Source organism: Sarcophilus harrisii, chromosome 4 (assembly GCF_902635505.1).
Source record: "Sarcophilus harrisii chromosome 4, mSarHar1.11, whole genome shotgun sequence".
In the NCBI taxonomy this organism is placed as follows: domain Eukaryota; kingdom Metazoa; phylum Chordata; class Mammalia; order Dasyuromorphia; family Dasyuridae; genus Sarcophilus; species Sarcophilus harrisii.
This window is the reverse complement of record NC_045429.1, coordinates 190576104-190602188: the sequence shown is the minus strand read 5'-3', so window position 1 is coordinate 190602188 and position 26085 is coordinate 190576104. Positions and strand designations below refer to the sequence as shown.

General features: G+C 36.0%; 1 protein-coding gene across 1 annotated transcript; it reads left to right on the top strand.

Moving 5' to 3' along the window:
• The first annotated feature begins 193 nt into the window (after positions 1-193).
• Positions 194-26085, top strand: AMD1 (adenosylmethionine decarboxylase 1). Its single transcript, XM_031964404.1, has 9 exons — positions 194-711; positions 12886-12972; positions 14284-14410; positions 15472-15574; positions 16439-16481; positions 16577-16721; positions 16822-16914; positions 17002-17157; positions 17623-26085. The coding sequence occupies exons 1-9, from the start codon at positions 602-604 to the stop codon at positions 17761-17763; spliced, it is 1005 nt and encodes a 334-aa protein (XP_031820264.1). The 5' UTR covers positions 194-601; the 3' UTR covers positions 17764-26085.

The window sequence follows — 26085 nt, the reverse complement described above, 5'->3', positions numbered from 1 at the left end:
GCCCGCTCTAGGGAGCCATGGCAAAAGATTGACCAGGCTAGCTGCTTCCCGGCGCTCGCCGGAGGCCCGCCCCAAACTGAGACGGAAAATGATTGACAGTCAACTGGAGCTATGAGCGGGATGGGCGGGGTGGCGTACGTCACTTCCGGACCCCGAGGATCGGGGGCCTATATAAGGGACTTGCTCACGCAGCGTCCTCGCTTACACAGTATGGCCGGCGACATTAGCTAGCGCTCGCTCTATGCTCTTCTCTGTAACGGGAACCAGCGGAGTAAAAGAGACTGAACAGCATCTGCCTCTATTTCCAACACAGACTCACGTTCAACTTTCGCACGAGAGGAAAAAAAAAAAAAAAAAAAGCCGGGAAAAATTTTATTAATTTTTTTAAAAAAGTTAATATAAAATTATAACAAGCAAAAAAAGAACCACACGCACGCAAAAAAAAAAAAAAAAAACAAACAAAAAACAAACAAAAAAAAACCTCCTGAACTTTAAAGAAGCAGCAGGAACAACCCGCAGCGGCGGAGGCGGCGGCGGCGGGAGAAGAGATTTAATTTAGTTGATTTTCTGTGGTTGTTGGTTGTTCGCTTGTCTCACAGTGATGGAAGCTGCACACTTCTTCGAAGGGACCGAGAAGCTGCTGGAGGTTTGGTTCTACCGGCAGCAGCCAGACGACGGCAAAGGATCTGGGGATCTCCGCACCATCCCAAGGTCGGGGCTGCGCGTGGGGGAGCGAAGGGGTGGAAGCGCGGATAAGCGGTCAGCGGGCCGAGCTAAAGGGTTGGGGTGGGGGGGTGCGGCGGAGGTGTCGAGAGGGCCGGGGGCATGCTCCCCGCCGTCAGGTGGTAAAATCCTATGTTCGGTAGTCGGCGCTCTAATTTGTCCTGGTGGTGGTGGTGGTGGTGGTGGTGGTGGTGGGGCGGGGGGGACTGGAGCGCCGTTTGCTGTGGGGGCCTCTGCCTCGTGCCGGCCGAGCTCAGGTAACGTCCTTTCTCGGGCCGGGGGTGGGGTTGGGAGCGCGGGCTTCAGGTGATTTGAGAAATGGAATGTTGAGCCATCCGGGATACTGGGCGCCGCCCCCGCTGGGAAGGAGGGAAAAAGAGGGTCACTGGTCAGTGGCTTGTCTCCCTCCCATACCCTGGCAGGTGAGGTGGGCGCCACCGGTTCCAACCTAATTATCCTGGGATTCTATCTCAGTCACCATTGGGTGACTTCGAATCGGCTCTTCCCACCACCACTTCCCCAACCTCTGGTGGGATTTGGGGAAGAGTGCGGACTACTCTCTTCCCGCCGCCCCCGGGAGGAAGGGGGATTCCTCCCGGTTCCGCTTAGTAGTAGAGTCTCGTTTCAAGCAGGCCTCCTGCGGAGCCGCCATAAAAACCCGGTCCCGAGGCCTCCCCCTTGTGTATTAGTCGGGTCCCTGCAGGCTGCCTCCATGTGGTGGGGAGGGAGCGGGAGGCGGCCGTGTCGCAGTGCCCCGGGCGGCCTCGGATGGGGGTGGGGGGCGCCGCTGCCGCCTGGATGGGCTCTGCACCAAATCCTCCGGCCTAGCGCGTGGCCCGCGCGGCCTCGGGCTCCCTGGGGTCCCTCTTGGCCCTCGAGGCTGGTCCGCGGCTGCCTTAGGGGCTTGACGAATCCCGTGACTGTAGGCGAGGAGAGGAAGTAGTGGCTGGAGGCTTTCCTGACCTTGTGCAGTGTAACCTGTTACTTGAGCCGCTGAGTTCGGGGACCTGGGGAGCTGCAACGTTAATAGGATTGAAGCCCATCCTGCAGTTCTGTTTGGGGACATAATGCTCCGCGCGCAATGCATTATACTACTTAATGCCTTAAGCCTGGTCAAGGAGAGCTGGGGCCTCGGGCCCGCGCTCCCGGCACTTGAGGGCACGGAACAAATGCCAGGTGCTTTCTCAGAAACGAATTTACTAGATGGCCGCCGGTCGCCTTTGGGGGCAAATTCCGAAACTAGTCCTTTTTTCCCTTTCAAAAACGGGCGTTTTTTGGGAATCCTGGCCTGTATTTTAGGCAAGGTAGTAATAATAAAATATAGCTGAAAGAAGTCGCATTTAACCCAGTGTCGATCGAGCTGTAGTGTGTTAGGAGGTCCAGTGTACTTTTTAAGCCGTTTTTACTTCCTGAATTTCTCTGCGGCACCCCCCTTATCTTTTCCTCTTCTCCTCCCCCTTCCCTGTGGCCACCACTACGATTCCACGTGAGGTTCTTAGCTCTGCCTTAAGGTCTAGCGGTCTCCTCTAAATTGAAAAGTTGAGCCAATGAGAGCTTTCTGGATAGGCAGAATGTTTAGGCCTTAAGGCTGTCCACCAATGGGGTTTTAAAGAATGTTGGCTGCCACTCTGTCCTAATTGTCTGATAAAGAGGAACCGGGGTTAAGGGGGAAAAGTAGGAGGTGGTACGGAGTCATTCTAGGCACTTTTTTGTGTGCTGAAAAATCTGAAAGGACGTTGTTGACTACAAAGTACATTGGCTCTTACTAAGTTTTGTGTGGCATTTGCATTTTTTTTTAAATTGTAAAACACCCTTGTATATGTCCATATTGATTATTACAGAAACAGATTGCCTTGGCCAACAGATTTTCCCCATGATTCAAATAGTTCCTTGGAGAAAGATGAGTTGTATCCCAAAGAGATCATAAGAGTTTGGAAAAGGGAAAAGAATTGTGGCAGCCCTTTATTAGTGTCAAAGAACTGCAAGTGGACTGGATAACCCATCCTTTGGGGAATGATTGACTAAGTTACGGCATATGAATGTAATAGACTATTGCATACTTTTAAGAAAAGCCTGGAAAGATTTAGAATGAACATATTAGTGAAGTCAAGAATCAAGCGACCATCTTACACAGTAGCAACAACATTATGTTGGCTCAACAATACAATGATTCAAGGCAATTAATCCAATAGATTTGGGGTGGAGAATGCCATCCTCGTCCAGAGTGGGGATAGTATTTTCACTTTTTAGTTAGCAAATTATTCTCTTGCCCCTTTTTTATTTTTAAGGGAGTAAAGGAGGGAGGAAAATATTGGGGAGCACAATCTTGTAAAATAAATAATGAAGTACTTGAAAATAAAATATTTGAATTTTTTTTTCAATTCCCCTTTCACAAGGTAACCTAACCACAGAATTTGAAGAATGTTGATAAGAATAGGATAATATTATTATCCTTTAGTGAAATTTGTGAGGTTAATGTAGGTTTTACTCTATGAAAAGGTCACCTGATTTTGTAGGATCTTTTTTGGTTTTGAGGGAAACAGTGGAGAAAGTAATTTATCCTACAAAGATTCTTAATCTACCTCTCAACTTTTTGGAAAATTATATCTCAAAATTACTGGTTTTCTTTTATATTCCTGTTTTGTTTTATTCATTTAAAAAATCATGATTAAGAGATTCATCATTTCATTAGCCTGCCCTAACACTCAAGGAATTAAGAAAGGTGCCCTGACTTGAGACCAGAAGTTCTTAGTTCTCTAACTATTCAAGTTATAGAACTTGAACATGAAAAAAGAGACCTTAGAAATCATCTAATTTAAGCAACCCACAAAGGTGAATGACTTAAACTTAAGGTCACAGTGGAAGGAGGTGCCTTATAACCCAAATTTAAGACATTTTTGTTCAATTCTACGGGTCACCAGTGACAACCCAATTGACTTATGTTGGCTCTTGGGTTTCTCGAGCACAAACAGGAGAATGGATTCAGATTTGTTTCTCTATACTTATTAGTAATAGGTAATGGGCAAATCTCCTGAATCTTCCTAGAAGCCTCCCGATTTCAGCTATAGCGCCACTCTTAAAGGTACATTACCAATTTGGGAAAAATACATGATTCCTTGTGAAATTAGTGCAATTGTGGAAACCTTTTATATAATGGTGCTTAGAAATTGTAGAAGGAATTTTTATTGAGTAGCTTAGGGGGAAGAAAGCTCTTTGATATATTCTGAGATGTTCCCAATCAATTTCCAAAACAAGTAGTGTGGATAAACAAGCATTTAAGTGTTTTGTGTGTCTGTTAATTTATACGTCCATTAACCTAGTTTCAGCTTTCTCAGGTTTAGGCACTAAACTTGCTATTCAGCTTATTATAAATAAACCTTGGCTTCTTCAATTTATTGGGAGTGCATGGGGTAGAATGTGTATCTAGATGCTATAATGAAATTCTGACCTTTGACCATGAGCCAAAAGAGGCTAAGGAACTTCAGTAAATTGTCTTAGTAAAATTTTCCAGGGTGTGTTTTTTTAAAAAAAAAATGATGATTATAAAATAGTGTCATTCTATTGGCATATTTCCCATCTACCTCGATTAGTTTGTGGCATTTAATAAGATTTAGAATAACTGTCTAGTGCAGTGTGCACTAAACAAGTTGCAACATGCTTTGTAGGTTAATGTTGTATTGAAATATATTCATATTAAATTAGGACATATTCTGATCATTAAGTTTTAATTTGAATTCATAGCTGTTAAAAAAATATAGGGATTAAACTAGATGACTAGAAAATTCCCTAATTTCCTTCCAAACTAAAATCCAAAATATTAAAATCCAAGTTCACAGAGAAATTTAACAGGAAGAGAATGACATCAAAAGAAAGTTGAGGGAAAAGGGAAATTGAGGGGAAATAACCCATTTGGTTTGTTTCTTCACAAAGATTTGCCATTTCCTTCTCCAATGCATAGCATTGAAATAAACAAGGTTAAGTGACTTGCCTAGAGTCACACAGCTAATGTCTGAGACCAGATTTGAATTCGGAAAGAGGTCTCCTGGACTCTTGATGTGCCTTACCCGCCATCTAGTGGTAACATTTCATTATTGTGCACTGCCTATGCACTGGTAGGAATGGAGTACATCCTATATCGTGGGTGTTGTAGTATGTAAATGAGTCTTTAAAAAATTAGTATAGATCGATAATGTGAAGGGCCTTTAATAAAAGAGGTTCTGGTAGAATGGTGATGACCTTGATAGAAAAAAGTTAGAAGGAAAAGGAGGGAACATAATTCTGTTTGAACTGAGTTTTGAGAAACCTCTGATTATGTCTAAGTAGAAGGGGGGAGGGGCACAAGATTTAGAGAATAGTTTTTATTTAGTCTACCAGATCTAATAAAATGGAATGGAAGACTGAACAGAAATGATATGACAAAGGAGAACCTAGTTATTGTCCCAGAGGAAGGAAAGCCACCCAGAAAGGAGAATATAACAGTATCCACTGTTGCAGAGAGATAAAGAAAGATGAGAACTGAGAAAAGGCCTTTGAAATTTAGCAATAAAGATATTTGCTGACCTTGGTGAATATTTATTTGAAAACGAAAGTGGTTGAGAAATGATGATTTAAAGGTGAGAGTGCAGTCAGTGGCACTCCAAACCTGTGAAAGGGAGGAATGCAGTAAAAAGTAAGCTTATATTTATAGGTCAGGTGCTTGGGGAAAAAAAGTTAGAAAAAGCACAAGAAACCCCAAATTGGGATAGTGATGTCTGACACTACCGAACATTTTTCTGAATTTTAAACCCCCCGCCCCCAAGAATTTTCATGCTTTAAATAGAAGACTAATTTTGTGAAAATAGCAATAGGTAAGATGATCCATATGTGTGAATGAGATTACAAATAAATTAGAACAACATAGGATAGTTTACCTCTTGGATCTGTGGAGGAAGAAAAAATTTGACCCAAGAATTAGAGATCATTATTGATTACATAGTAATTTTGATTATATTGAGCTAAAAAGTTTTTGTACAAAACTAATGCAATCAGGATCAGAAGGGAAGAAATAAACTGAGAAACCATTTTTATATCCAAAGGATCTGATAAAAGGCCTCATTTCTAAAATATATAGAGAATTGTCTCTAATTTATAAGAAATCAAGCCAATTGATAAATGGTCAACGGATATGAGCAGACAAATCTCAAAGAAATTGAAACTATTTGTAATCATGTAAAGGTGCTCCATTGCTCAGAAATTAAAATTAAGACATCTCTGAGATACCACAATACACTTGTCAGATTGACTAAGATGAAAGGAAAAATAATGACCAATGTTGGAGGGGAGGGGACAGGACGGGAGAAAACTGGGACACTGATACATTTTTGGTGGACCTGTGAACCAGACCCAGTCATTCTGGAGAGCAGTTTGGAACTATGCTCAAAGTTGTCAAACTGTGCATACCCTTTGACCCAGCAGTGTCACTACTGGGATTGTATCCCAAAGAGATCTTAAAGGAGGGAAAGGGCCACATGTGTAAAAAATGTTTTGTGGCAGCCCTTTTTGTAGTGACAAGAAACTAAAAACAATGGATGCCCCTGAATAGAAGAATTGTGGTATATGAATGTTAAGGAATATTATTGTTCAAATGGTGCTCTCTTCAACAATGAGGTGATTCAAACCAGTTGCACTTGTTCAGTGATGAAGAGAACCATGGGAATAGAGTGTGTTACACAACATATAGCACTTTCTTTTGTGATTTGCTTGCATTTTGTTTTTGTTTTTTTTTTTTCTTGATCTGATTTTTCTTGTGCAGCAAGATGACTATAAAGATGCATTTTAACATTTAACATGTATTAGACTGTCAACTAGGGGAGGGAGGTGGAGGGAAGGAAGGGAAAATTTTGAACAAAAGGTTTTGTAAGAATCGAGGGTGCATATGTTTTGTCAATAAAAAGCTTTAATTAAATACTCTACTAAAAAAAGACCAGTGCAGGAGAGCAATACATTGAAAAATTAAGCACTTGCAAAAAGGAGGGGAGATAGGCTTTTTGAGCTATTTATTGTATGCTTGAAGTTCTCATGTTTATATATTTATTGTAGTTTTAGGGTTTATTTCTTCAATCAATGGATATCTACTTTGTTTCCACTTTACTAACACAAAGAGTAGCAACAAATACGGTTTTGAGAACAGGTTATTGCTCTTGATTGGGTTATAAAAGATCAAATGTTTTGAACATTTTTAAAGTAGGGACATTTAGACATGTATCAGCAGAAAGAGCTGTGTAATAGATGTCCAAGGAATTTCTCTACCGATTTAAAGTAAATTGGAGAACAGATAATTTTGAGAAGAGAAGAAAGTAAATTTTTTTCTTTTAATACTATGTCATCTGAACATGTAAGCCAATTTAAATTGGGGCGGCTTTTTTCTTTAAAAAACCATTGTCAATAACTTGGCTTTTTTTCCCCAACAATGAGGTGACTTAAGGCAATTTTAATAGGCAATAATTTAATAAACAGTGCTATCCATATCCAGAGAGAATGGATTAAAGCATGATATTTTCATCTTTGTTATTATTTGTATATTGGGTTTTTTCCTTCTTTAGAGAATTTTTTTTTCCCACATCATTGCAAATATGGAAATGGAAGAATTGCACATGTTAAAGGCGTTTGCTTTCTCGGGCATTAGGAGAAAAACATGGAATAGAAAGTTATGCAAAGATGAATGGGTGAAAAGTATTTTTGCATGTCATTTGTGGGGGGAGAATACTATTAAAACAAAATGATAAAAAATTTTCAAATATTTTCTGTTATTGAGATTCTTAGTTTCAACTTCAGAACAATAGTGCTGAATTGGGGTTTGTTTGTTTTTTTAACTCTTTATTGCTCAGATAACTTTGGATCAGAAAAAACATGGGGCAACTTATGGAAGACTAACTAGTATAATAGAAATATATTTGAGAATTTTCGGGTCTTTAATTGAAAGTAGTTGCTGATACTCCCTTGCCCACCCTACTTTTGGGGGAGGAAAAGGGGAGCTATTTAACCTGGGACAGTAGCTTAGATTTATACTGAAGTGATTGAAATAGAGGAAAATATAAAATGTGTTATTTGCTTAAAAGTTTAATTACTAATGAATTAATTGGGGAGGGTATGCATGTGAGCTTCCCCTGTGTGGCTTTTGGGTAGATGGGTGTGGAGTTTTTTGTTCCTTGATTAAGTGCATATTCATCTGAGACTTCCAAGGCTGAACCTCACATTTCTTATTGATATTATCGAGGTTATGCTCAGAACTATCTCCCTTTCCCTTCCATCTCCACTTTATTATACAGATTATAGAGTATACCTTTGTGTATTGCTTAATTTTTCATAGATGCATGTATGTTGTAACCCAAATACATGACTATATTCAATTTGGGAAGCAGAATGGCAAGTAACTGAAAATAAACTATAGGAAATAGATTATTCAGAGGTCTTTTCATTACTGAACTGGATTTGTACATACTGAAGTGAACTTTTAGTGAAACTTGTACCTTTTAAAAATGTAAGATTATTGTTAAATTTACATTTGGTTTCAGTTCGATTATGTTGTAAGCTGAATAAAAAAGGAATTTTGTTGCTATTCTCATAAAAGGTATAATCAATTTCATTATATCACTTTGTATACAAGAGAATATTCCAGGGTTAGTTTCTTACCTGTTAAAATGGGGAAATGGGAGCAATTTTTATTCTGTTTTATTCAGTTTTATTCTATTTAAGGATATGAGTTTAAGAGTTAAGAAGTTTCAGGACTACTGCTACCTTCATTTGAAGGCTGGATTTCAGGAAATCTGACTTTAGATGATCCTACCTCAATTCAGTCTTTGTAACCTTTAAAAAAGAGGTTCTCTGAGCCTCAGTTTCCACAATTATCAAATGAGAGCGAAGTATTTACTTGGTACTTTGCTGATTAAGAACACTTCTTAGTGGGCAGTACTCTGCCAGTTAATCAAAGATTTCAAAATATTAATTATGTGCGATTACTCAATTATTTTTGACATATGTTAAGTGATCTGAAGACAGATCTTCATATATTAAGGCACTAAGCAAATTCTTATCAGAGTTATTATACAGGATAAGGAACATAATTGGTTTTTTGGTTTTTGGTTTTTTTAACTAGAGTAACATGAAAATTTAGGCCCTAAATAGCATTTTATTTGTTGCTGAAGTTAATTTAACAATTAATTTAATAGTTGTACTAAAGCTTTAAAATTGGAAATTAAATGTATCTGGCAGTCATTCTGCAGTTTTTAAGCTGCGCTTAAGACAAAACCCAAGATTTTTATGGTTAAGAAGAAATTTGCAGTAAAGGCTAAGGGACCAGTAGTAGTTGCAAATATAGTAATTGAAACCTCAGCATTAACTTTTCCCGGAACTCATTCCATACTTGACTACGTCATTGCTCAAGCTTTACAGCATCAATGATTTACATTAAAGGAATCCACAATCTAGGCCAAAAAACCTTTTAGCAAAAATGTTTTTAAATAAAAAAAGCTTTTCCTATAAAGAGCTGAATTTAAAAAAAAAAAAAAAATCCCCACAACAGTTTTTCTGTTTTCTAAACTATTACCCAGAAGGGACCAGCCAGTAAGAGACTACTTTATTGATTAACACTTAAAATGTTTATAAAGGAAAATATTTTCCTTCGAAAGCCCAGCATCTTTCATATTCCTCTGACCAACTAAAATGTATTCTAAACAGTTTGTCATAGTATTTTCATGTTATTAAAATTGATCTTGAAATATCAAACAGGGCATAATTGAAAAGCCACATGCCATTTAAAATGACATTTTGATATCATAATTTTGGAAAAGGACCTCAGATCAGTTTATCTATGACCCCACTTGATTTATATTTCCTTAAATATTTTATACTTAAGGTGTTATATATTTTATTTTCCCACATTACACATTCGTTTTTGTAAGACTTGAGTAGTTGTGATATTGGTTAAGAATATACAATTCTTACCATTACATTGAATTCCCAATCCCTATATTTATGCACACCTGCATTTTTGATTTCCTTCACAAGCTAATTGTACAATAATTCAGAGTCTGATTCTTTTTGTACAGCAAAATAATGTTTTGGTCATGTATACTTATTGTGTATCTAAGTTATATTTTAATATATTTAACATCTACTGGTCATCCTGCCATTTAGGGGAGGGGGTGGGAGGGGTAAGAGGTGAAAAATTGGAACAAGAGGTCTGGCAATTGTTAATGCTGTAAAGTTACCCATGTATATATCCTGTAAATAAAAGGCTATTAAAAAAAAAAAAAAAAAAAAGAATATACAATTCTTTTAAATGTGTTTCCAGACTTGTCAGAGTATAAAAAGAAAAATCGGCAAAGGCGAAGCATGACAAAGAAAAATGAAAACTATGCTTTATCATATTGGAATTGCCTTGTTTGTTCTACTTGTTCTGTTTTGTTATCTCTGTATACTTAATGTTATATGAAGGATATTCTTAAAAGTTGAATCTATTCATTTTATATAATTGATACATAAAGGTATTACAACAACAGATAAATTGTTTTATAACTTACATTTACATAGTTTATGTATTTATACATGTTTATAAGTATATAAATGTAACCTTTGTATTTATGAATATTGTATATTTATATACACTTATTAGGTTTACACACAACCCTTTACAGATAAGAAAGCTGAGTCTGGTAGAGGTTTGTAGTCATAAAACTGGTATGAGAAATAATTCTCTACACGATTTCTTGTAATTTGAAGTATAGTCATATCAAATTTAATGCCAGTTTTGATGCAAGACAGTTCTGCACAGAGAAATTGATGACTTCCATCATTATAATACATGAGCTGCTTTCTTATGAAGTTTTTTGTTCTCTCTGTATACTTGTTATGTGAAGGATTTAGTACACAGGTACTAAATAAAATAGCAGATAACTTATATTTTATATAGTGTTTTTAGGTTTACAAAGTAAAGACTCTCAAAACAACATAGATTTCTACATATTATAGATAACTTATTAGATAAGAGTGTTGATGCTGGTAGACTTGTGTGGATCATGAAGCTAATAAATATGAGAAAATTAGAAGCCTTAGGTATTTGTTGAATTTCAGGCTAGTCAGCAGGTATTGTATTGTATCAACTCATCGTAACACTCCTAACACCTAGTCTCCCTTGATTTCAAGGACTGCTTTTGCCTTTCTTTGTTATCCTCCAGCACATGATGGCATAGTACCTGTAGATATAGACAGTTGACCTATCAAATTAAGGGAGTAGTTTCAGTAGGAGTGGGGATAATTGGGTTTATTTTAGATGGTTGAACAGTAAGCTGGAGATCAGATAATAGGATAAGATAGTACTAGTATGGGGGAAAGTTATTTTGAACTTTTTGTGCAAGAGTTGTAATTTGATTTGAAGCGCTAAGTTTCTGGGAGAAAATAAGTTTAAAAATAGTATTTGAATGTATAGGTCATAAGCCAAGGGAGCTGAATGTTGATGCTCCAAAATGGTATTGCAGCTATATGTATATAAATATATATGAAGTATCTATACATGAAGTTACACATTTCATGTATCATCAAAATTGTTTCTTCTGGTCCCCTTCCCCTACCCCCTTACTACTCATCCACACCAATCCTCCTCTGGAATAATTGTCTCATTGAGTACTTGAGTTGCTAAACACTCCAGGAGACCATTTCATTGCTGACTTAAGATAAATGCTATATACTGATGCTGCTAATAAATCTTTTTTAATTTTAATTTAAATTTAATATTTTATTTTAAATATTTGACAATAAATGACAAACGAAAATACATTTTAATTTTATCACAGCATTTTATTGACAACCATATGCATCTTGGATATATAATAGATGTGTGCAGATCTGTACTGCTATCTTGTTGCACAAGACAAATTGGATTTAGAAAGATAAAAATAGCCTGGGAAGAAAAACGTAGTCCATTCCTTTCCCAGTGTTCCTTCTCTGAGTGTAGCTGAATTGGATCATCTCTTTGTCAGAGATAATCCACTTCCATTAGAATACATCCTCATACAGTATTGTCTGGTTCTGCTCATTTCACTTAGCATCACTTCATCTATGTCTCTCCAAACCTCTGTTCATCCTGCTGGTCATTTCTTACAGAACGATAATATTCCATAACGTTCATATATCATGATGGTAAATGCCTCCTGAGGAGGCATTCTGGTTTTCCTTTACCTGGAGTTCTTACCCTCCAACCTTCACCCCTAGTTAATTGAAGGATAGGATGTTTTATTTTCCTCCTTTTACTTTTTGGTTTGGTGTAAGACATTGGAGAGTGGAACAAATGGGCAAGGCAGACTAGTTGGTGTTTGCTATTCTGGCTATGTACAGTCCTGAGGTGTGAAAAAAGGTAGTGGTTGCCAAAGGGAAGGGAAGACAAGAGAAGACAAACTAATAATTGGAAGGAGAGACAGGCCTGGTGTGTCTGACTTGGCAGCTGTCAAGCAGGTTTATTATTCTCCCCTCTGCTTACACAAAGAGAAGCTGGAATATAATAACCTTTTGGCTTCTAAAGCTAGGGAGCAATAAAGAAAGTAAGCAACATTGTGCTTGGGGAATAAATTTGTTCAGGTTATCCTCAAGGGAAAAAACCAGGAAGATTAAGTTGGAAACTGTACAAACAGATTTTTGGCTCTCCCTAATAATAAAGGTAGTGAAATTGGCTGTCCATGGATTTCCCATCTCTGGGGTCTCCAAACCATAGGACGGGACTGCAAAGGGGAAAAAATTGAAAGTTACTGATATTTTAAAAGCTCAGACTTCAAACTAAGAACTCTGTTCTTTGCATTTGCATTACTGGATCTCTAGTACATTTCTTCCCATGCTTTTTCTTGAGTTCTTCATATTCACATACTAAAATTTAGTCATTTATGTAAAATTTGTTTAATGAAATTTTTGGCATTTTGTATCTCTCCATAAGATTATTTGCCTAGTAGTTGACTGGTGAATAGTAGATAAGTATCCAACTATTATTTATTTGTATGACTTTGAGCTGCAATCAGATTTAGATTTTGGATACCAGAAGGAAAAATCTATGGTGTGTATAGTCTTCTCCTGAATTTCTTGGGGAAAGTCAAGGGGCCAAAGGCTATAAAAATTAATTGTGTAAATTTTTCTTTATAGGTTTGAGTGGGACAAACTTTTGGAGAATGTGCATTGTTTAATCATAAGTGTGACAAAAACTGACAAGCAGGAAGCTTATGTACTCAGGTAAAATTACACTTTATTTTAAGAGAGAATACAGTTACCCTTTCTCATTTTAATTCTGAAGCAAACGTTTGATATAAACAGGAGCTGCTAGGGCATGATCCTTCCATATTTTAAAGGCCACCAAACTGCTAAAAGTACTATTAAACTACACAGAAATACAGAGTCTGATTCTTTTTGTACAGCAAAATAACGTTTTGGTCATGTATACTTACTGTGTATCTAATTTATATTTTAATATATTTAACATCTACTGGTCATCCTGCCATCTAGGGGAGGGGGTGAGGGGGGTAAGAGGTGAAAAATTGGAACAAGAGGTTTGGCAATTGTTAATGCTGTAAAGTTACCCATGCATATATCCTGTAAATAAAAGGCTATTAAATTTAAAAAAAAAAAAAAAAAAAACTACAGAAATATATTGGGGGTGGGGGGAATTCTATTTGGGGTATCCCAAACGTTCTAATTATAATAATTATATATAATAATTATAGTGTTTTATATTATAATAGCCTATATAATAGTCTTATATGTAATTAACACCTATAATATTATAATCCTAATTATTATATTTTATATTAGCTATTTTAAGCACCCTATGTGTAAATAATGACTGTTTGGCAAAAGGATATTTTAGAACTGCAGATTTAGTGGGAAAATCCTCATGGAAGAAGGCATAGTGCTAGTTTGGGGGATCTCAAGATCTAGATTCCTTCCTGGTCCTGGTTCTTCTAAACCAAGTAAAAATAGAATATGCATAATAGTTAATCTTTTTGAACCTCAAGTTTCTTTATCTCAATTTAAATGAAAGAATTGGCAGGCTTGAAAGAATTTTTATATAAACTATTTTATAACTTGATTATCAAAATGTCATTATAAAACTATGTTGGTTGCTAATATTTATATTGCTAATTTTTTGGCCTCGGGGAAAAGAGCAAAAAAGCTTTTTGATTGGGTTGATCTGATCTCAGAATCAAATAAATCTTGTTTCAAAAGCCAGTTAGCCAGTAACTGCACTAGAAACTGATACTCAATGTCCTGGTTTTAGGATTGTTTTTTTCTTTGTAGAAATTATGCTGATTGGATACCTTGTTAGGTACTGAATTATTTGTAGACTTTAATGAACACATCACATCAAGGTGGTCTTACATGTAGATAAAAAATCTTTAAAAAAAAAAAAAAAACAATTGTATGATACTAATTTCACGTTGTAGACACGCAGACTTAAAAGTTTATACTTAAAATATTCCTACATGATGACTTATAGTCATGAACTATTACAGTGATTATCTTGGGTTTCTTTCTTAACACCTGCAGTGAGAGTAGCATGTTTGTCTCCAAGAGACGTTTCATTTTGAAGACATGTGGTACCACCCTCTTACTGCAAGCACTGGTCCCCCTGTTGGAGCTTGCTAGGGAGTACAGTGGGTTTGACTCAATTCAAGTAAGTATACAAAGAACACTTGTTTGTATTGATGACATGCTAGAACAAAATAAAATTCCAGTTTTAAAAATTTTGAATGCCAATAATTGTGCTATGCAGACAAATAACAGATAATGTATAGTAAAATAAGTTCTTGGTAGGTTGCAGGAAAGAATAAGTTTTCCATGTAATTAACATTTTGTTAAGGGATTGGAATTTGTGTTTTTATGAATATCATTCTTTCCACTGATTATATTTCCACCAAATTAGATTATTGACTCTGGTAATTCTTGGCTTTTTATATTTTTGTGTGTGTGTGTGTCTCATTATGGTATGGATAGTTTTTTGTATATGTGTGTCATGGGTATGGATAGTTTTTTATATATCTATATATATATATATATATATTTGTAATAGATCAACTTATGTTCAGACAATCATCTTAAGTTCTTTAATACAAAGGGTGCTATGATTTCTTAAAAAGGTGACTAAGCCATTTGAACATATTTAGCTTTGGAAATCAAGAACACATAATTTTAAGATTACTGCACATAGTGGTATACTATGTGAAGTTGGGTTGGAGTTGGGTTTTGAAAAAACTTAAACATTTGCACTGTGTGAATTTCTACTGTTTACATTTGTGTATTTTTCTGACATGGTGGTTCCATGTCAAGTGTGGTTCAAGAATCACTTTGGAATAAGAAATATTCTCCACTCCAGACCACCCTTTTGCATTAGAATTGATTTCAATTTATTTTCTTTCTCCTCATTCTCCCTTCCAGTTTAAATTTCTATCCCAAAAGAAAAGGTTGCTTACTTTAGATCACAAACTATTTTCTATAATTATAGCTATTATCTCCATTCTTCAACCACAGAAGGCAGTAATCAGAATAAACCTTCCCCTGGTTTCAAGGAGTTTTAAGATAAATAAGAGTTTATTGGGAGGAGAGAAATGAAAGTTTCTTTCATTTGTTTTTAAAACTGAACAATATCATTTCAGGTGAAATAGTATAATTATGATTTGAGATTTTCATGATAATTAATGTGGGGTTTTAATTACATTGTGTTTTTATGCTTTTCAGAGCTTCTTTTATTCTCGTAAGAATTTCATGAAGCCTTCTCACCAGGAGTACCCACACAGGAATTTCCAGGAAGAAGTAGAATTCCTTAATGAAATTTTCCCAAGTAAGTTCAATTAAAATGGATGTGTTAATTAGATTTTGTAAATAGGCGTTGAATAAATAGAAAATTAATACAGAACATTTTATTGGTCAGTATATAAACAGAAAGGGATTCTGGTTGAAATGTTTAGTAGCTATAACCTTTAGTTTTTTCTTTTCACAAATTTCTCCCTTTGGGCTTATTTTATTGCTATTAATAAGGATTTTTTTTTTTTTTTTTTTTTTTTGGTGAATTGGTTTTGTTTGGGTTACTTTACATATATTTGAGTCTTTTATGGAGTTAGATAAATATTATTACAGAATTAACATTTTATGGATGAGGAAGCCAAAGCTCAAAATTGTTTGACTGTAGGCAAATCGCAAGTTGTTTAGAGTTGAGTTTAATGCTTGTATATTTTGTTTACTTTCCTTTTCCATTTGAATGTACGATCTTTTGAGGATGAAATGGTTTTGTGGGTGGAAGAGCATGTGGTGTGAATCTTTGCCTTACATTTCACTTAAGTACTTAGGTGGGACACTTTTTGTGTGTATAAGTTAAGAATGAGAAGGGATAGTCCTTTGCATAAACCACTAGTGCCATATAGATAAATCAGGTTTGTTTCATAACAGATCTAATAAATTCAGCCATATCTAACCTAATTGTATTGTTCATTTTATTCATGTCTTTCTGTACTCCTAACAGATTAAATTAGAGGTATGATAGAGACCAGAAAGTAACCTTAATTTCTGTCATGACTGCTTAAGTCTGATAATTATGAATCTGTTATAATAAGGGTATGAGCCTAATTATTTCAAGATTAATTAGAATAAGATCGTTATGAGACCTAAAACTATAAATTGGATTAAAATTTTGTTCCCTTTTCAACAGATGGAGCAGCATATTGTATGGGGCGTATGAATTCTGATTGCTGGTATGTCTAAATACAATTGTATAATTTTTGCTTGTTTTTAAAAAAGAATTATGTTAGTTCCATCATTGGCAGGGTAAATTTTTTTATCTTTATAGGTACTTGTACACTCTGGATTTTCCAGAGAGTCGAGTCATTAATCAGCCAGATCAGACACTGGAAATTCTGATGAGTGAGCTTGACCCAGCAGTTATGGACCAGTTCTACATGAAAGATGGTGTTACTGCAAATGATGTCACTCGTGTAAGCTTTGGTTTTAAGTCTTAATTTTTGTTGCTAAGCCATGTACTGGCTTATTTCTAATATTCTAACATTGTCTTAATTTCTGTATTAAAATTTCCAGGTGAGTGGAATTCGTGACCTGATACCAGGTTCTGTCATTGATGCTACAATGTTCAATCCTTGTGGGTATTCAATGAATGGAATGAAATCGGATGTAAGTAATTCTGCATAAAGTGGTTGGCTTTTTTTTTAAACTGTTATTGTCTTTATTGAAGCAAACTTTTTTTTTTTCCCCTCTAAGGGAACTTATTGGACTATTCACATCACTCCAGAACCAGAATTTTCTTATGTTAGCTTTGAAACTAACATAGGTCAGACCTCTTACGATGACCTGATCAGGAAAGTAGTGGAAATTTTCAAGCCTGGAAAATTTGTGACCACCCTCTTTGTAAATCAGGTAACCTGTTTTATTGTTGCTAACAATAGCCTGGAGTATAGAGCAATTGTTTCAAGAATACCATTTATCTGAAATTACTGTTTCCTCATAAAAATACTTGGATTCACAAATAATATTTTAGATAGGGAGTGGACTTTACCCCTACATAAAATGGTCCTGTGTTTAATGGACTAAAACTTACCATGACATCTTTGTAAGAATGAATAAATATTAATAGTGCTCTCTTATCACCATACTCTTAGAGCCTGGTGGGGTTCCTGAGTGTTTCATGAGCATGTTTAAAATGTATCTTTTAAGAAGTTGGCCTAAGCACTTGACAACATAAGCCAAAATGATTCAAAAAATCAATTCAAAAAACCCTAAACTCTTCCCCCCCCCCAAAAAAAAAAAAAATTATAACTTTGCTTGAAAAAGCTACTTTGACTTTGGTATATTCTAAACAGTTTCTTAATTTTTTCCCCCTAGAGTTCTAAATGTCGCACAGTGTTTTCTTCGGCCCAAAAGATTGAAGGGTTTAAACGTCTTGATCGCCAGATTGCTCAGTTCAATGATTACAATTTCGTTTTTACCAGTTTTGCTAAGAATCGTCAGCAACAGCAGAGTTGATTAAGAAAAATGAAGAAAAAACGCAAAAAGAGAACACAAATAGAAGGTGGTGGCAGCTTTCTAGTTAATGATACAGGGGGCCATGCTTTCCATACCCACCACCTTGTAGTTTCGGAAAGCCCTAGATGTAATCATAGTATAATCATTTTGAATTGTATGCATTATTATATCAAGGAGTTAGATATCTTGCATGACTGCTCTCTTCTGTGTTTAGGTATTCTATGCCACTCTTGCTGTGAACTTGAAGTGCATGTAGAGAAAAACTTTTACTGTATGAGACTTTACAACACTTGTAAAAACAATTCAATTAGGATTATGCACGGTGTAATTTTTCTCCAGGTATCACCAAAAATCCCCCACAGACAAGGCTTTCGTCCTCATTAGGTGTTGGCCTCAGCCTAAATCATCTGGGACTGTTCTGTTAAATTACTGCCAGATATTTTTTGTGGGCAGTTTCTTCCAATTTCTAGACCACATTTTTCTCTATTAATTCTAATGAAATTAATGACTAATTTAAAACACAAATGCACTTGAGAAATTAGTAACTTTACCTTCTTAATGAAAATTAATGATTACTTGGAACTGATCATTTTATTATATTAAAATTTTGAGTATTGGAACATTATTTTTGCTCCCTGTATCTTTAGTTCTTTAAGCTCAGTGATTTCCACTTCCCCTTCATAAAATGAGCAATATACTGTTGCACTGAGTTTAACATTAGCCTTTCACCTTTTGGGGGAAGAAGCTTCCTCCAGATCTAAATTTATGTCAAGGTGGGTTTGGTGGTCTCTTTTGATGTATGATTGGCAAGGAGGGGGGAGTGGGGCACCAAGACTTTCTCCATTATGTGTGGGTTATAATTAGAATGCATTGACAGAAGGTTCTAACTATGCTATTTCCATACTCCACAGCTAATAGAGCACCAAATGTATAGCCACAAACCTTCAAATACTTAATAATTTTTTTAAATCAACAAATTTAATAGGGAGATTTAGTGTAAAAGAGATGGAATTTACCAGACTAGATATTCCGGTCAGCTTGGATCATTCACCATAACTTTTTCCTTAGCAGCCATTTCAACCTAATTGTGAGTAAAGAATATACTGTTAACCTAATTTTGTTGTTCCAAGCAGAATTGATATGCCTTTTTATCTTGTGACTGAAAGTCCTGTGATATTGTGGTGCATGAGACTATTATGCTGTATTTGATAGTGTTGTGACTTCATCTGTTCCTCTTAATTAATGTGGTGATTCCTTTAACCATGATTTGATGGCATCAAGTGAATGACTGCACAAAGTGAGAATTGTCTAGGTTATTTGGACAGACAGTGAAGTAAAATACTATTGATTTAAAATAAGGCATGTTCAGAAATGGTCATTTAATGGATGACTAGTAGATGCAGGCTTTCAAGAGTTGGCATTTTCAACAAATAACTGTGGGATTTTAGCAGTTGTGAGACCAACAAAATTAACTTTTAAATTTTCCTCTTGTCCTCTAATTTTGTTTTGACTTTCTGGATTGATGCAGTGGTGTTTTGTTCCTTCCGTATTTATAAATGAAACACTTTTTTTTAGTGTTTCTAAACTTTAAAAAATCTGCTTGGTTAGTAATCAAGTGGTTGGAACACTGTTTTGACTTTTATTTTAAGCATGTTGTTGACTAAAGGCTTCATTGAAGGAAGCATTCTACCAACCTAGTAAATTTGATTCTGTGATCTGTAATGAGGCACCTGATATTTTTTGGTGCTTGATATTTTTGAGGACCAATAATTCAAGTGGATTTTGTTCTTGAACAGTGTCCCAAAAGATTTGAAGATGACATTTGTTGGCTTGAGGTCTGATTTTTTTTTTTTTTTTTTTTAATATACTGAACATCCCTTTCTATCTAGTTGAAAAATGCACAAATTTATATAAGTATCAAAACAAGCCTCTGATAGAAAAGTGAAAGCTGTTGAATGGATATTAATCTAAATTAATCTAGTATGATCAGAAGAGGTGAAGTTTTGGTGTCATAATTTCTCTCTTCATGGTGTTGGACTTTAATCAGTTAAAATGTATTTTTAAAATCTGTACCACAAAACTTAATGCTTCAATAAAAGTTTGCTTAATTAATTGTTTAGAGACATTCAGAGATTTTTTTTAAACGTTAAATCATGTCAAACCTCAAAAACAATCAGGGTTCTGTTCACCAAATTCTTTGGCATCTTAATTTTCAGAGTTGGTACAGAAATGGAGCTATTCTGCCCCTTAAACATCTTGGACATCTGTTCTCTCCTTTTCATTCTACTACCTTAACTTTGCTGCAACCTTTAATCTGATAAACTTACTCCTAGATCCCATTGCCCCAGAAATACATTCCTAGTATTCAAACTAACCCCGTTTTACTTCATGTACCACTTCACATAACTCTTTTTCATCCAGACAGAATTCAGCCATGGTCTTTGCCCACCTCTTCCCATATCGGTACTGTGCCTTTATAACTTTTACTGAAAGGGATTTCCCTTTTTTGATCCCAACTCTCCTCTTAACTTTTCTAATCCTTCCCCTCAAGAGGAAGGCCAGCTCACTTAGAAAATTTTCTTTTTCTTTCATACATTCCCTTGTTATTTCTATATATTCTTACTCTGCCCAGTTTGAGTTTAAGCTCAAGAATAGGACCTTTGTCTTTGTATCCCTAGCACCTAGTATAGTACTTTGTGTGTAGTATTTAACATTTGCTTAAAATACTAGTCTGCTAACAACCCTTCTGAGACATCTAATAGTGTCTTGTTTGACCTATGCCCATTGTTCATCAACTTCTTGGGTACATTTTCAGATAACTACTGAACAAACAAGGTTTCTTTAGTCTAAATATTTACTAGATTGGGTGTATTAAATTTGTCATTGGCTTTTAAAAAAATCATTACCTGGTTGGCTAACCTGTACAAATTGAGCCTTTCCAGCTTCCATTAAGATGGGAGATCTTGTGTTCTGTGCTCTTAAATCTTGGAAATTAAACTGACTGATTTACCCAATATCACAAAAATAATAAGGGTCCAAAGTTAGGATTTGAACCTAGATCCATTAATTCCAGAGCTAGGGCTTTTTCCTCTTATCCTAAGGAACTTCTGCCATAGCCTGTAAAGTTACAAAATAATATTCCCCTGTTGAAAATATCCCTGTTAACCTAGAAGTAGATTAGATTTATCTTGTAAGCCAGCTTATAAATAAGCCTCTTTCCCTACTTGCTCTATTCAGTGCTGAGTGGGGATGGAAAATTAATGGAGAAAGGATCTTGACTCTAAAGTTAAAACTTACACATTTCCTAGATAAGGTAAAATACTCCAAAACACATTCTGATACCTTGTACTCCAGATCTATGAGAAACTCAGATGGTCACTTCTATGGTTCTTGATCCTTCTACTTGAAGAATTTATCAACTGTTTTACTTTTAGCACAGAGGCTATCATAAGTATATCAGAATTGCCAGGTTTTATTTTTTTAAAAAATTCCTCTTCCATCTAGAGGGCTGAAATATTGTAATTATCACTTCTCTATGAAATGTTTTGCTTATATTTTCTCAGTTAACAGCTACTTTGGGGTAGGAAATTTTAAAGCACCTAGGAGGCCATGGTATGGTACTTGACAATGTTCACATTGTGGAGACAAACTTTGGGTTCAGATTTCTCAAAATTCTTTCTACTACTGCCTAGATGGGCAGAAAGAAGTAAGAATATGCGATTAAACCTCCTTATCCATCCATTTGAGCCCCCGTCAAAGGTGTTAGCATCAAGTCCCAGTGGATGCATGGCAAAGACAATTCTCTTGATAATTCTGCCCTTTTTGTCCCATCTTTATTTGGCTTTATTCTAAGGAAAGTCTTGGCTCGAATCCTCAATCTGCTACTTGATAACATTTCAATTAATTTGGACTGCTTCTTGGCACTTCTGGGCTTCAGTTTTTTACAAATGTAGTTTAATATGTTTTGGGTTTGCAAGGTTTATCTTTCTATTATCATACTCAAGTCATTATATAAGGTCAATAATTTCCTTTATATATAATGCCATTAGATCATAAAAGCTTCCTGGGAATTTTTTTGTACATTCAATGATTGTATTTTTTTCTATATCATACCTGCAATTGTTTTCTGGGGGGAAAAACTCCTTCAAATCCTAGATTACATATTTGTGAGAGAGTATTAATTATTGTTGGTCACACTGCCCTGTTGCTCAAATAAATCTTGAAATTCTTTTCCTCCTGTTAAGCACATTTAACTTGCAAAGATTAATTCAAATAATTATGATTTAAAAATCATAAAAGACCTTATAAAACACTATATAAATGTCAGGTATAACCAATTTGTATTTGTATCCCTCTATACCTTTGTTTTTTCACCATGTTTCCCTCTTGAAGTGTTTTTTCCATTTTTCTTAAGGGAAACCCAGCTCTGTTTTGGATTATATCAGTAAAAATATTCCATTTTCCTTTTTTTTCCCCTTGTACTTTTTGCAAACTTGTTTATTAATGGGTTGGAGAAGAAATGGCATGAGCTGGGCTTAAGTAATATAACATTCCATTTAAGAATCTGATCTCCTGAAACAGCTTTTGCTGATAACCTAAGTGTGCCTTTATTTTTAAATGATCTTTCCATGCATTGTGTATTTTTCCGATGGTCCAACTATTTTTCATCAGGGTGGTCCAAGCTTGTCTTGATGTTTCTTATTTTTTGTTACTCCTGTATCACATCATGATGGATGATAGTTATGGATTTATGTATAATATACTGTCTTAAAAGTGTTAAACAAAATTTGGCTTTGGTAACTACTTTTTAGATTCCATCTCTCACTTTAGGAAGATTCAGAAAGAACTGTCAATAGTCAGGGAATGTTTATGTAGAAGAGGAATTTAATCTGCAATGGGAGGAATTTTATCTGGAGTAGTTTTGAGTAAGAAAGGAACATTAATAGGAAATTTATACTTTCCACTAAACTAGGTCAAATGATATACTCTGACTTGAAAGAACTTACAATTAAGTTCAGTCCTTTAATATTTGTAAGGTAAATAAGGTCACTCAGTTCTTGTACTAGCTACATTTAAAAATAAAACTATAGTTTTGGTAAATGAAAGTAGTCTTGATGAATTTATCTCTTGACTGGAAGGTTCAGTCTTTTCTTACACAGAATTGTTGATCACAAAGGGCAAGCCCTGATTTGTTTGTTCATTGCAAAAACTGCTTCACATGGAAGAAGAATGTTTATTTCTTCTCTGCAAATATTTGGTTTTGACCTCAGGTCAGATTGCATGAGATCAAAGCAAAGTCCTGTTGATACCAAAGAACACCCTGTCTTAGCTGCTTTATTCTAAAGCTGAGTGTTTAGCTTCAGAGATCTTTATGGAATTAATGGAAAATAGTAGGTAAGGAATAAAAAGATTATCCCAGTGCTAGGAGTGGAGCTGGAGGTAAAAACAGTCAATTTTTCAGGGTCTTGGCAACAGAATTTCCCTAGGGGACAAGAGGTCTCTTAATTTTGAAGTTATCTTTTACTTAAGTCATGCTAAACTACTACCATTCACTTGGCAGTAATGTGCTGCTGGATGTGATATTCCTTTAATTGTCTTGCATTGAAAAGCACCTTTCTGCTTTTCTTCTTCCCCTCCCCTCCCCTTGCATTTGTGGTCTTTTGCAGGACAGGAACAATATTAAATTTATCTTTGTATTTCCAGTGCCTTACATATATTAGGTGCTCAATAAATATTTTATTAATATGTTGTATTCTGCAAACTAAACTCAGGGAGCCTTTATCCCCAAGACCAAGTTATGGGTCCTCATCATTAATTGATGTCAACATTTCTATTTTGGGGAGATCAAACTTGTCCCCTCCCCAGACATAATCTGCTTATATACAGCGAGTCTGGTGACCTGTTCCTCAAAATCAGTTCTGCTCAGCCTTCAAATTAAAGGTGATAAAAAATGGAAATAGTCTGGAACTTCCTTGGAACTTTCCAGATACCCTTTGACCCAACAAATCTCATCTACCCTGAAAGTCAGACAAAAAGATATACCAAAATATTTCCAGTGGCACTTCTGGTAATCCATGAATGCCCATCAGATGGGGAATAGTTCAATAAATGGCAAATAAAACTAATATTTTGTTAAACTTGTAGGCCCTCAGAAATATGCACAATGACTATAATGTGATCCAAAATGTACCATGACAGCATAGTTTTTGTACTAGTCTCTGGAAATTAAAGCAATCGCTTTTAGTGGCAGCAATATCTGTTGTGTGTTACCCTGTCATTTTTTGCATATCATCAATTGATTCATATGTTCACACACACACACCCTCCAAAAAAAGTTTGTCTTTGGAAATTAGTAGATTTGGAGGTTGCATGAACATAATCATTTTACATCCACCATCAATAGATTTATGTGGGTACTAATGCCAGCATCACCCTGCCTTTCTCCCCTCCCCCTCAAACAACCATCTACTGAGACTGAATATAATTCATTTGCATTCTAAATTACTTAGCCAGGGTCACACAGCTATTTGGGATTAGGTTTAAACTCGGGTTCTCCTGACTCCAGGGCTGGTACTCTGTACCATTGTACCACTTTACTGCTGGTAGCTGCTGATACATACTACTATATGTAGCAAATTCCCTCCACTGTTTATTTTATCCCATCTTCTACCTATATTTGATTCCAATCTTGCCTACCCTTTTTGTGCTGCTATATATAGATTAAATTACCCTCAAAAGACGGTGCTTCCTTTCATATAGGAATCTGAATCTTCCTAATCTACACACACATATGCAAGATACGCATATATACAATATGCTTTCACACTTAGCTGATAACCATCATTCACCAACTTGGTGTCAACTATGAACCTACCCACAGATTATTCTTTCACAGGATAAGGAAGGGTTCCCCCCCCCCCCCCCCTTCCTTCCTACAAAGAGATTTAGACATCCATACTGATGCTTTGCCCAATTCCCTAATCTTATAGTTCCTCATAAACCACCTTGACTTATCCCCATTATCTGCTTCCTCTCTTTTTAAGCTCCTAAATAGAGCTGGGAAAAGTCTCATAACTAAGCTTAACTTTACCTAGTTAGAAAAGCAGTTCTTAATTTCATAGTAAAAATTTACAAATTTTTTATCTCAATCCTATCCCCCAACCCAATTCAGCTTGAGGCCTTTAATTTACTTAGAGAATTGGGCTAGTAGTTATGAGCCTCCCTCTTTTTCATCCCCAAACCAGTAATATCCCCTATTATTTTCCCTAGACATGGCAATAAGGTAATCTTTTACTTTGACAAGATCAACTTCTATTTAGTTTAAGGGAAATGGACAGAGAATAAGCATTAAGCACATACTATGTATGTGTAAGGAACTATGCTTAAACACTACAAAAACTTGATCCTCACAGCAACCCTGTGAGAGGTGCTATTATCCCCATTTTGTAGCTTGAAGAATAACGACGGGGAACTTGGCTCAGTCACACAGCTCGTTAAATGTCTTGAGGTCAGATTTGAATTGGTCTCATGAGCAGCGACAGTGCAGAGTTATGGGGTTCCAGGATCAGAAAAAAATATCTTCCTGAATTCAAATGTTAAATAAATCCTGTTGCCTTCAATTTATAAAATGACCTGGAGAAGGAAAGGGCAAACCCTCCAGTACCTTTGCCAAGAAAACCAAAAAAAACAAAATAACACAGGAAAGAATAACCAAAACAAAGCATAATGGTGTCATATGCCCGGCAGAATGTCTAGCGGATTCAAAATATAGATGCACACAAATGTACATATGCATCCAGAGCCACACACGTATATAATGAATGTACATACAGAGAGCAACATGCATATAGATACACTTCAGATGAGTTACTCCTGGGCTCTACCAAGAGGACTCTAATGAGGTATTAAGTTAAGCACCTCTAATTGTGAGTTAAAGGGATGGTGCCTCTAGCTTGAGTTCAACTCTCTGACAGGAACCCCATCCAAGAGCTCCCCCAATGCAGCATCCCTGCCCCTCTGTTCTGGCTCCTCCAGGGCCAGGTCTCAGCACAGTTGGCCTTCATTAGTGGGAGCGGAGCGGCTGTCAGGGAGTACAAGTTTGTGTTCCTGCTGAGGCTCCAACCTTACTCAGTCAGCCCCAGGGCTAGCCTGGAGATGTTTCCTATGGGCTAATCCTTATCTGGGGGCTGTATCAGGAGACCCTGTTCTGCCCCAAATCTTCTTAATCTTTCACTTGTTAGTTTAAGGTGCAAATTTGTTCTTTTTGTGGGGAGAATCTGGAGACCTTGAAATTGACCTACTCTACCATCTTCCCAGAATCCT

Excerpts from the sequence above, each read along its gene's own strand:
- AMD1 (XM_031964404.1), top strand. The coding sequence starts at position 602 with ATGGAAGCTGCACACTTCTTCGAAGGGACCGAGAAGCTGCTGGAGGTT. Across the intron at positions 12,973-14,283 it reads CAGGAAGCTTATGTACTCAG|TGAGAGTAGCATGTTTGTCT; the intron begins GTAAAATTACAC and ends TAACACCTGCAG. Across the intron at positions 16,915-17,001 it reads TGAATGGAATGAAATCGGAT|GGAACTTATTGGACTATTCA; the intron begins GTAAGTAATTCT and ends TTCCCCTCTAAG.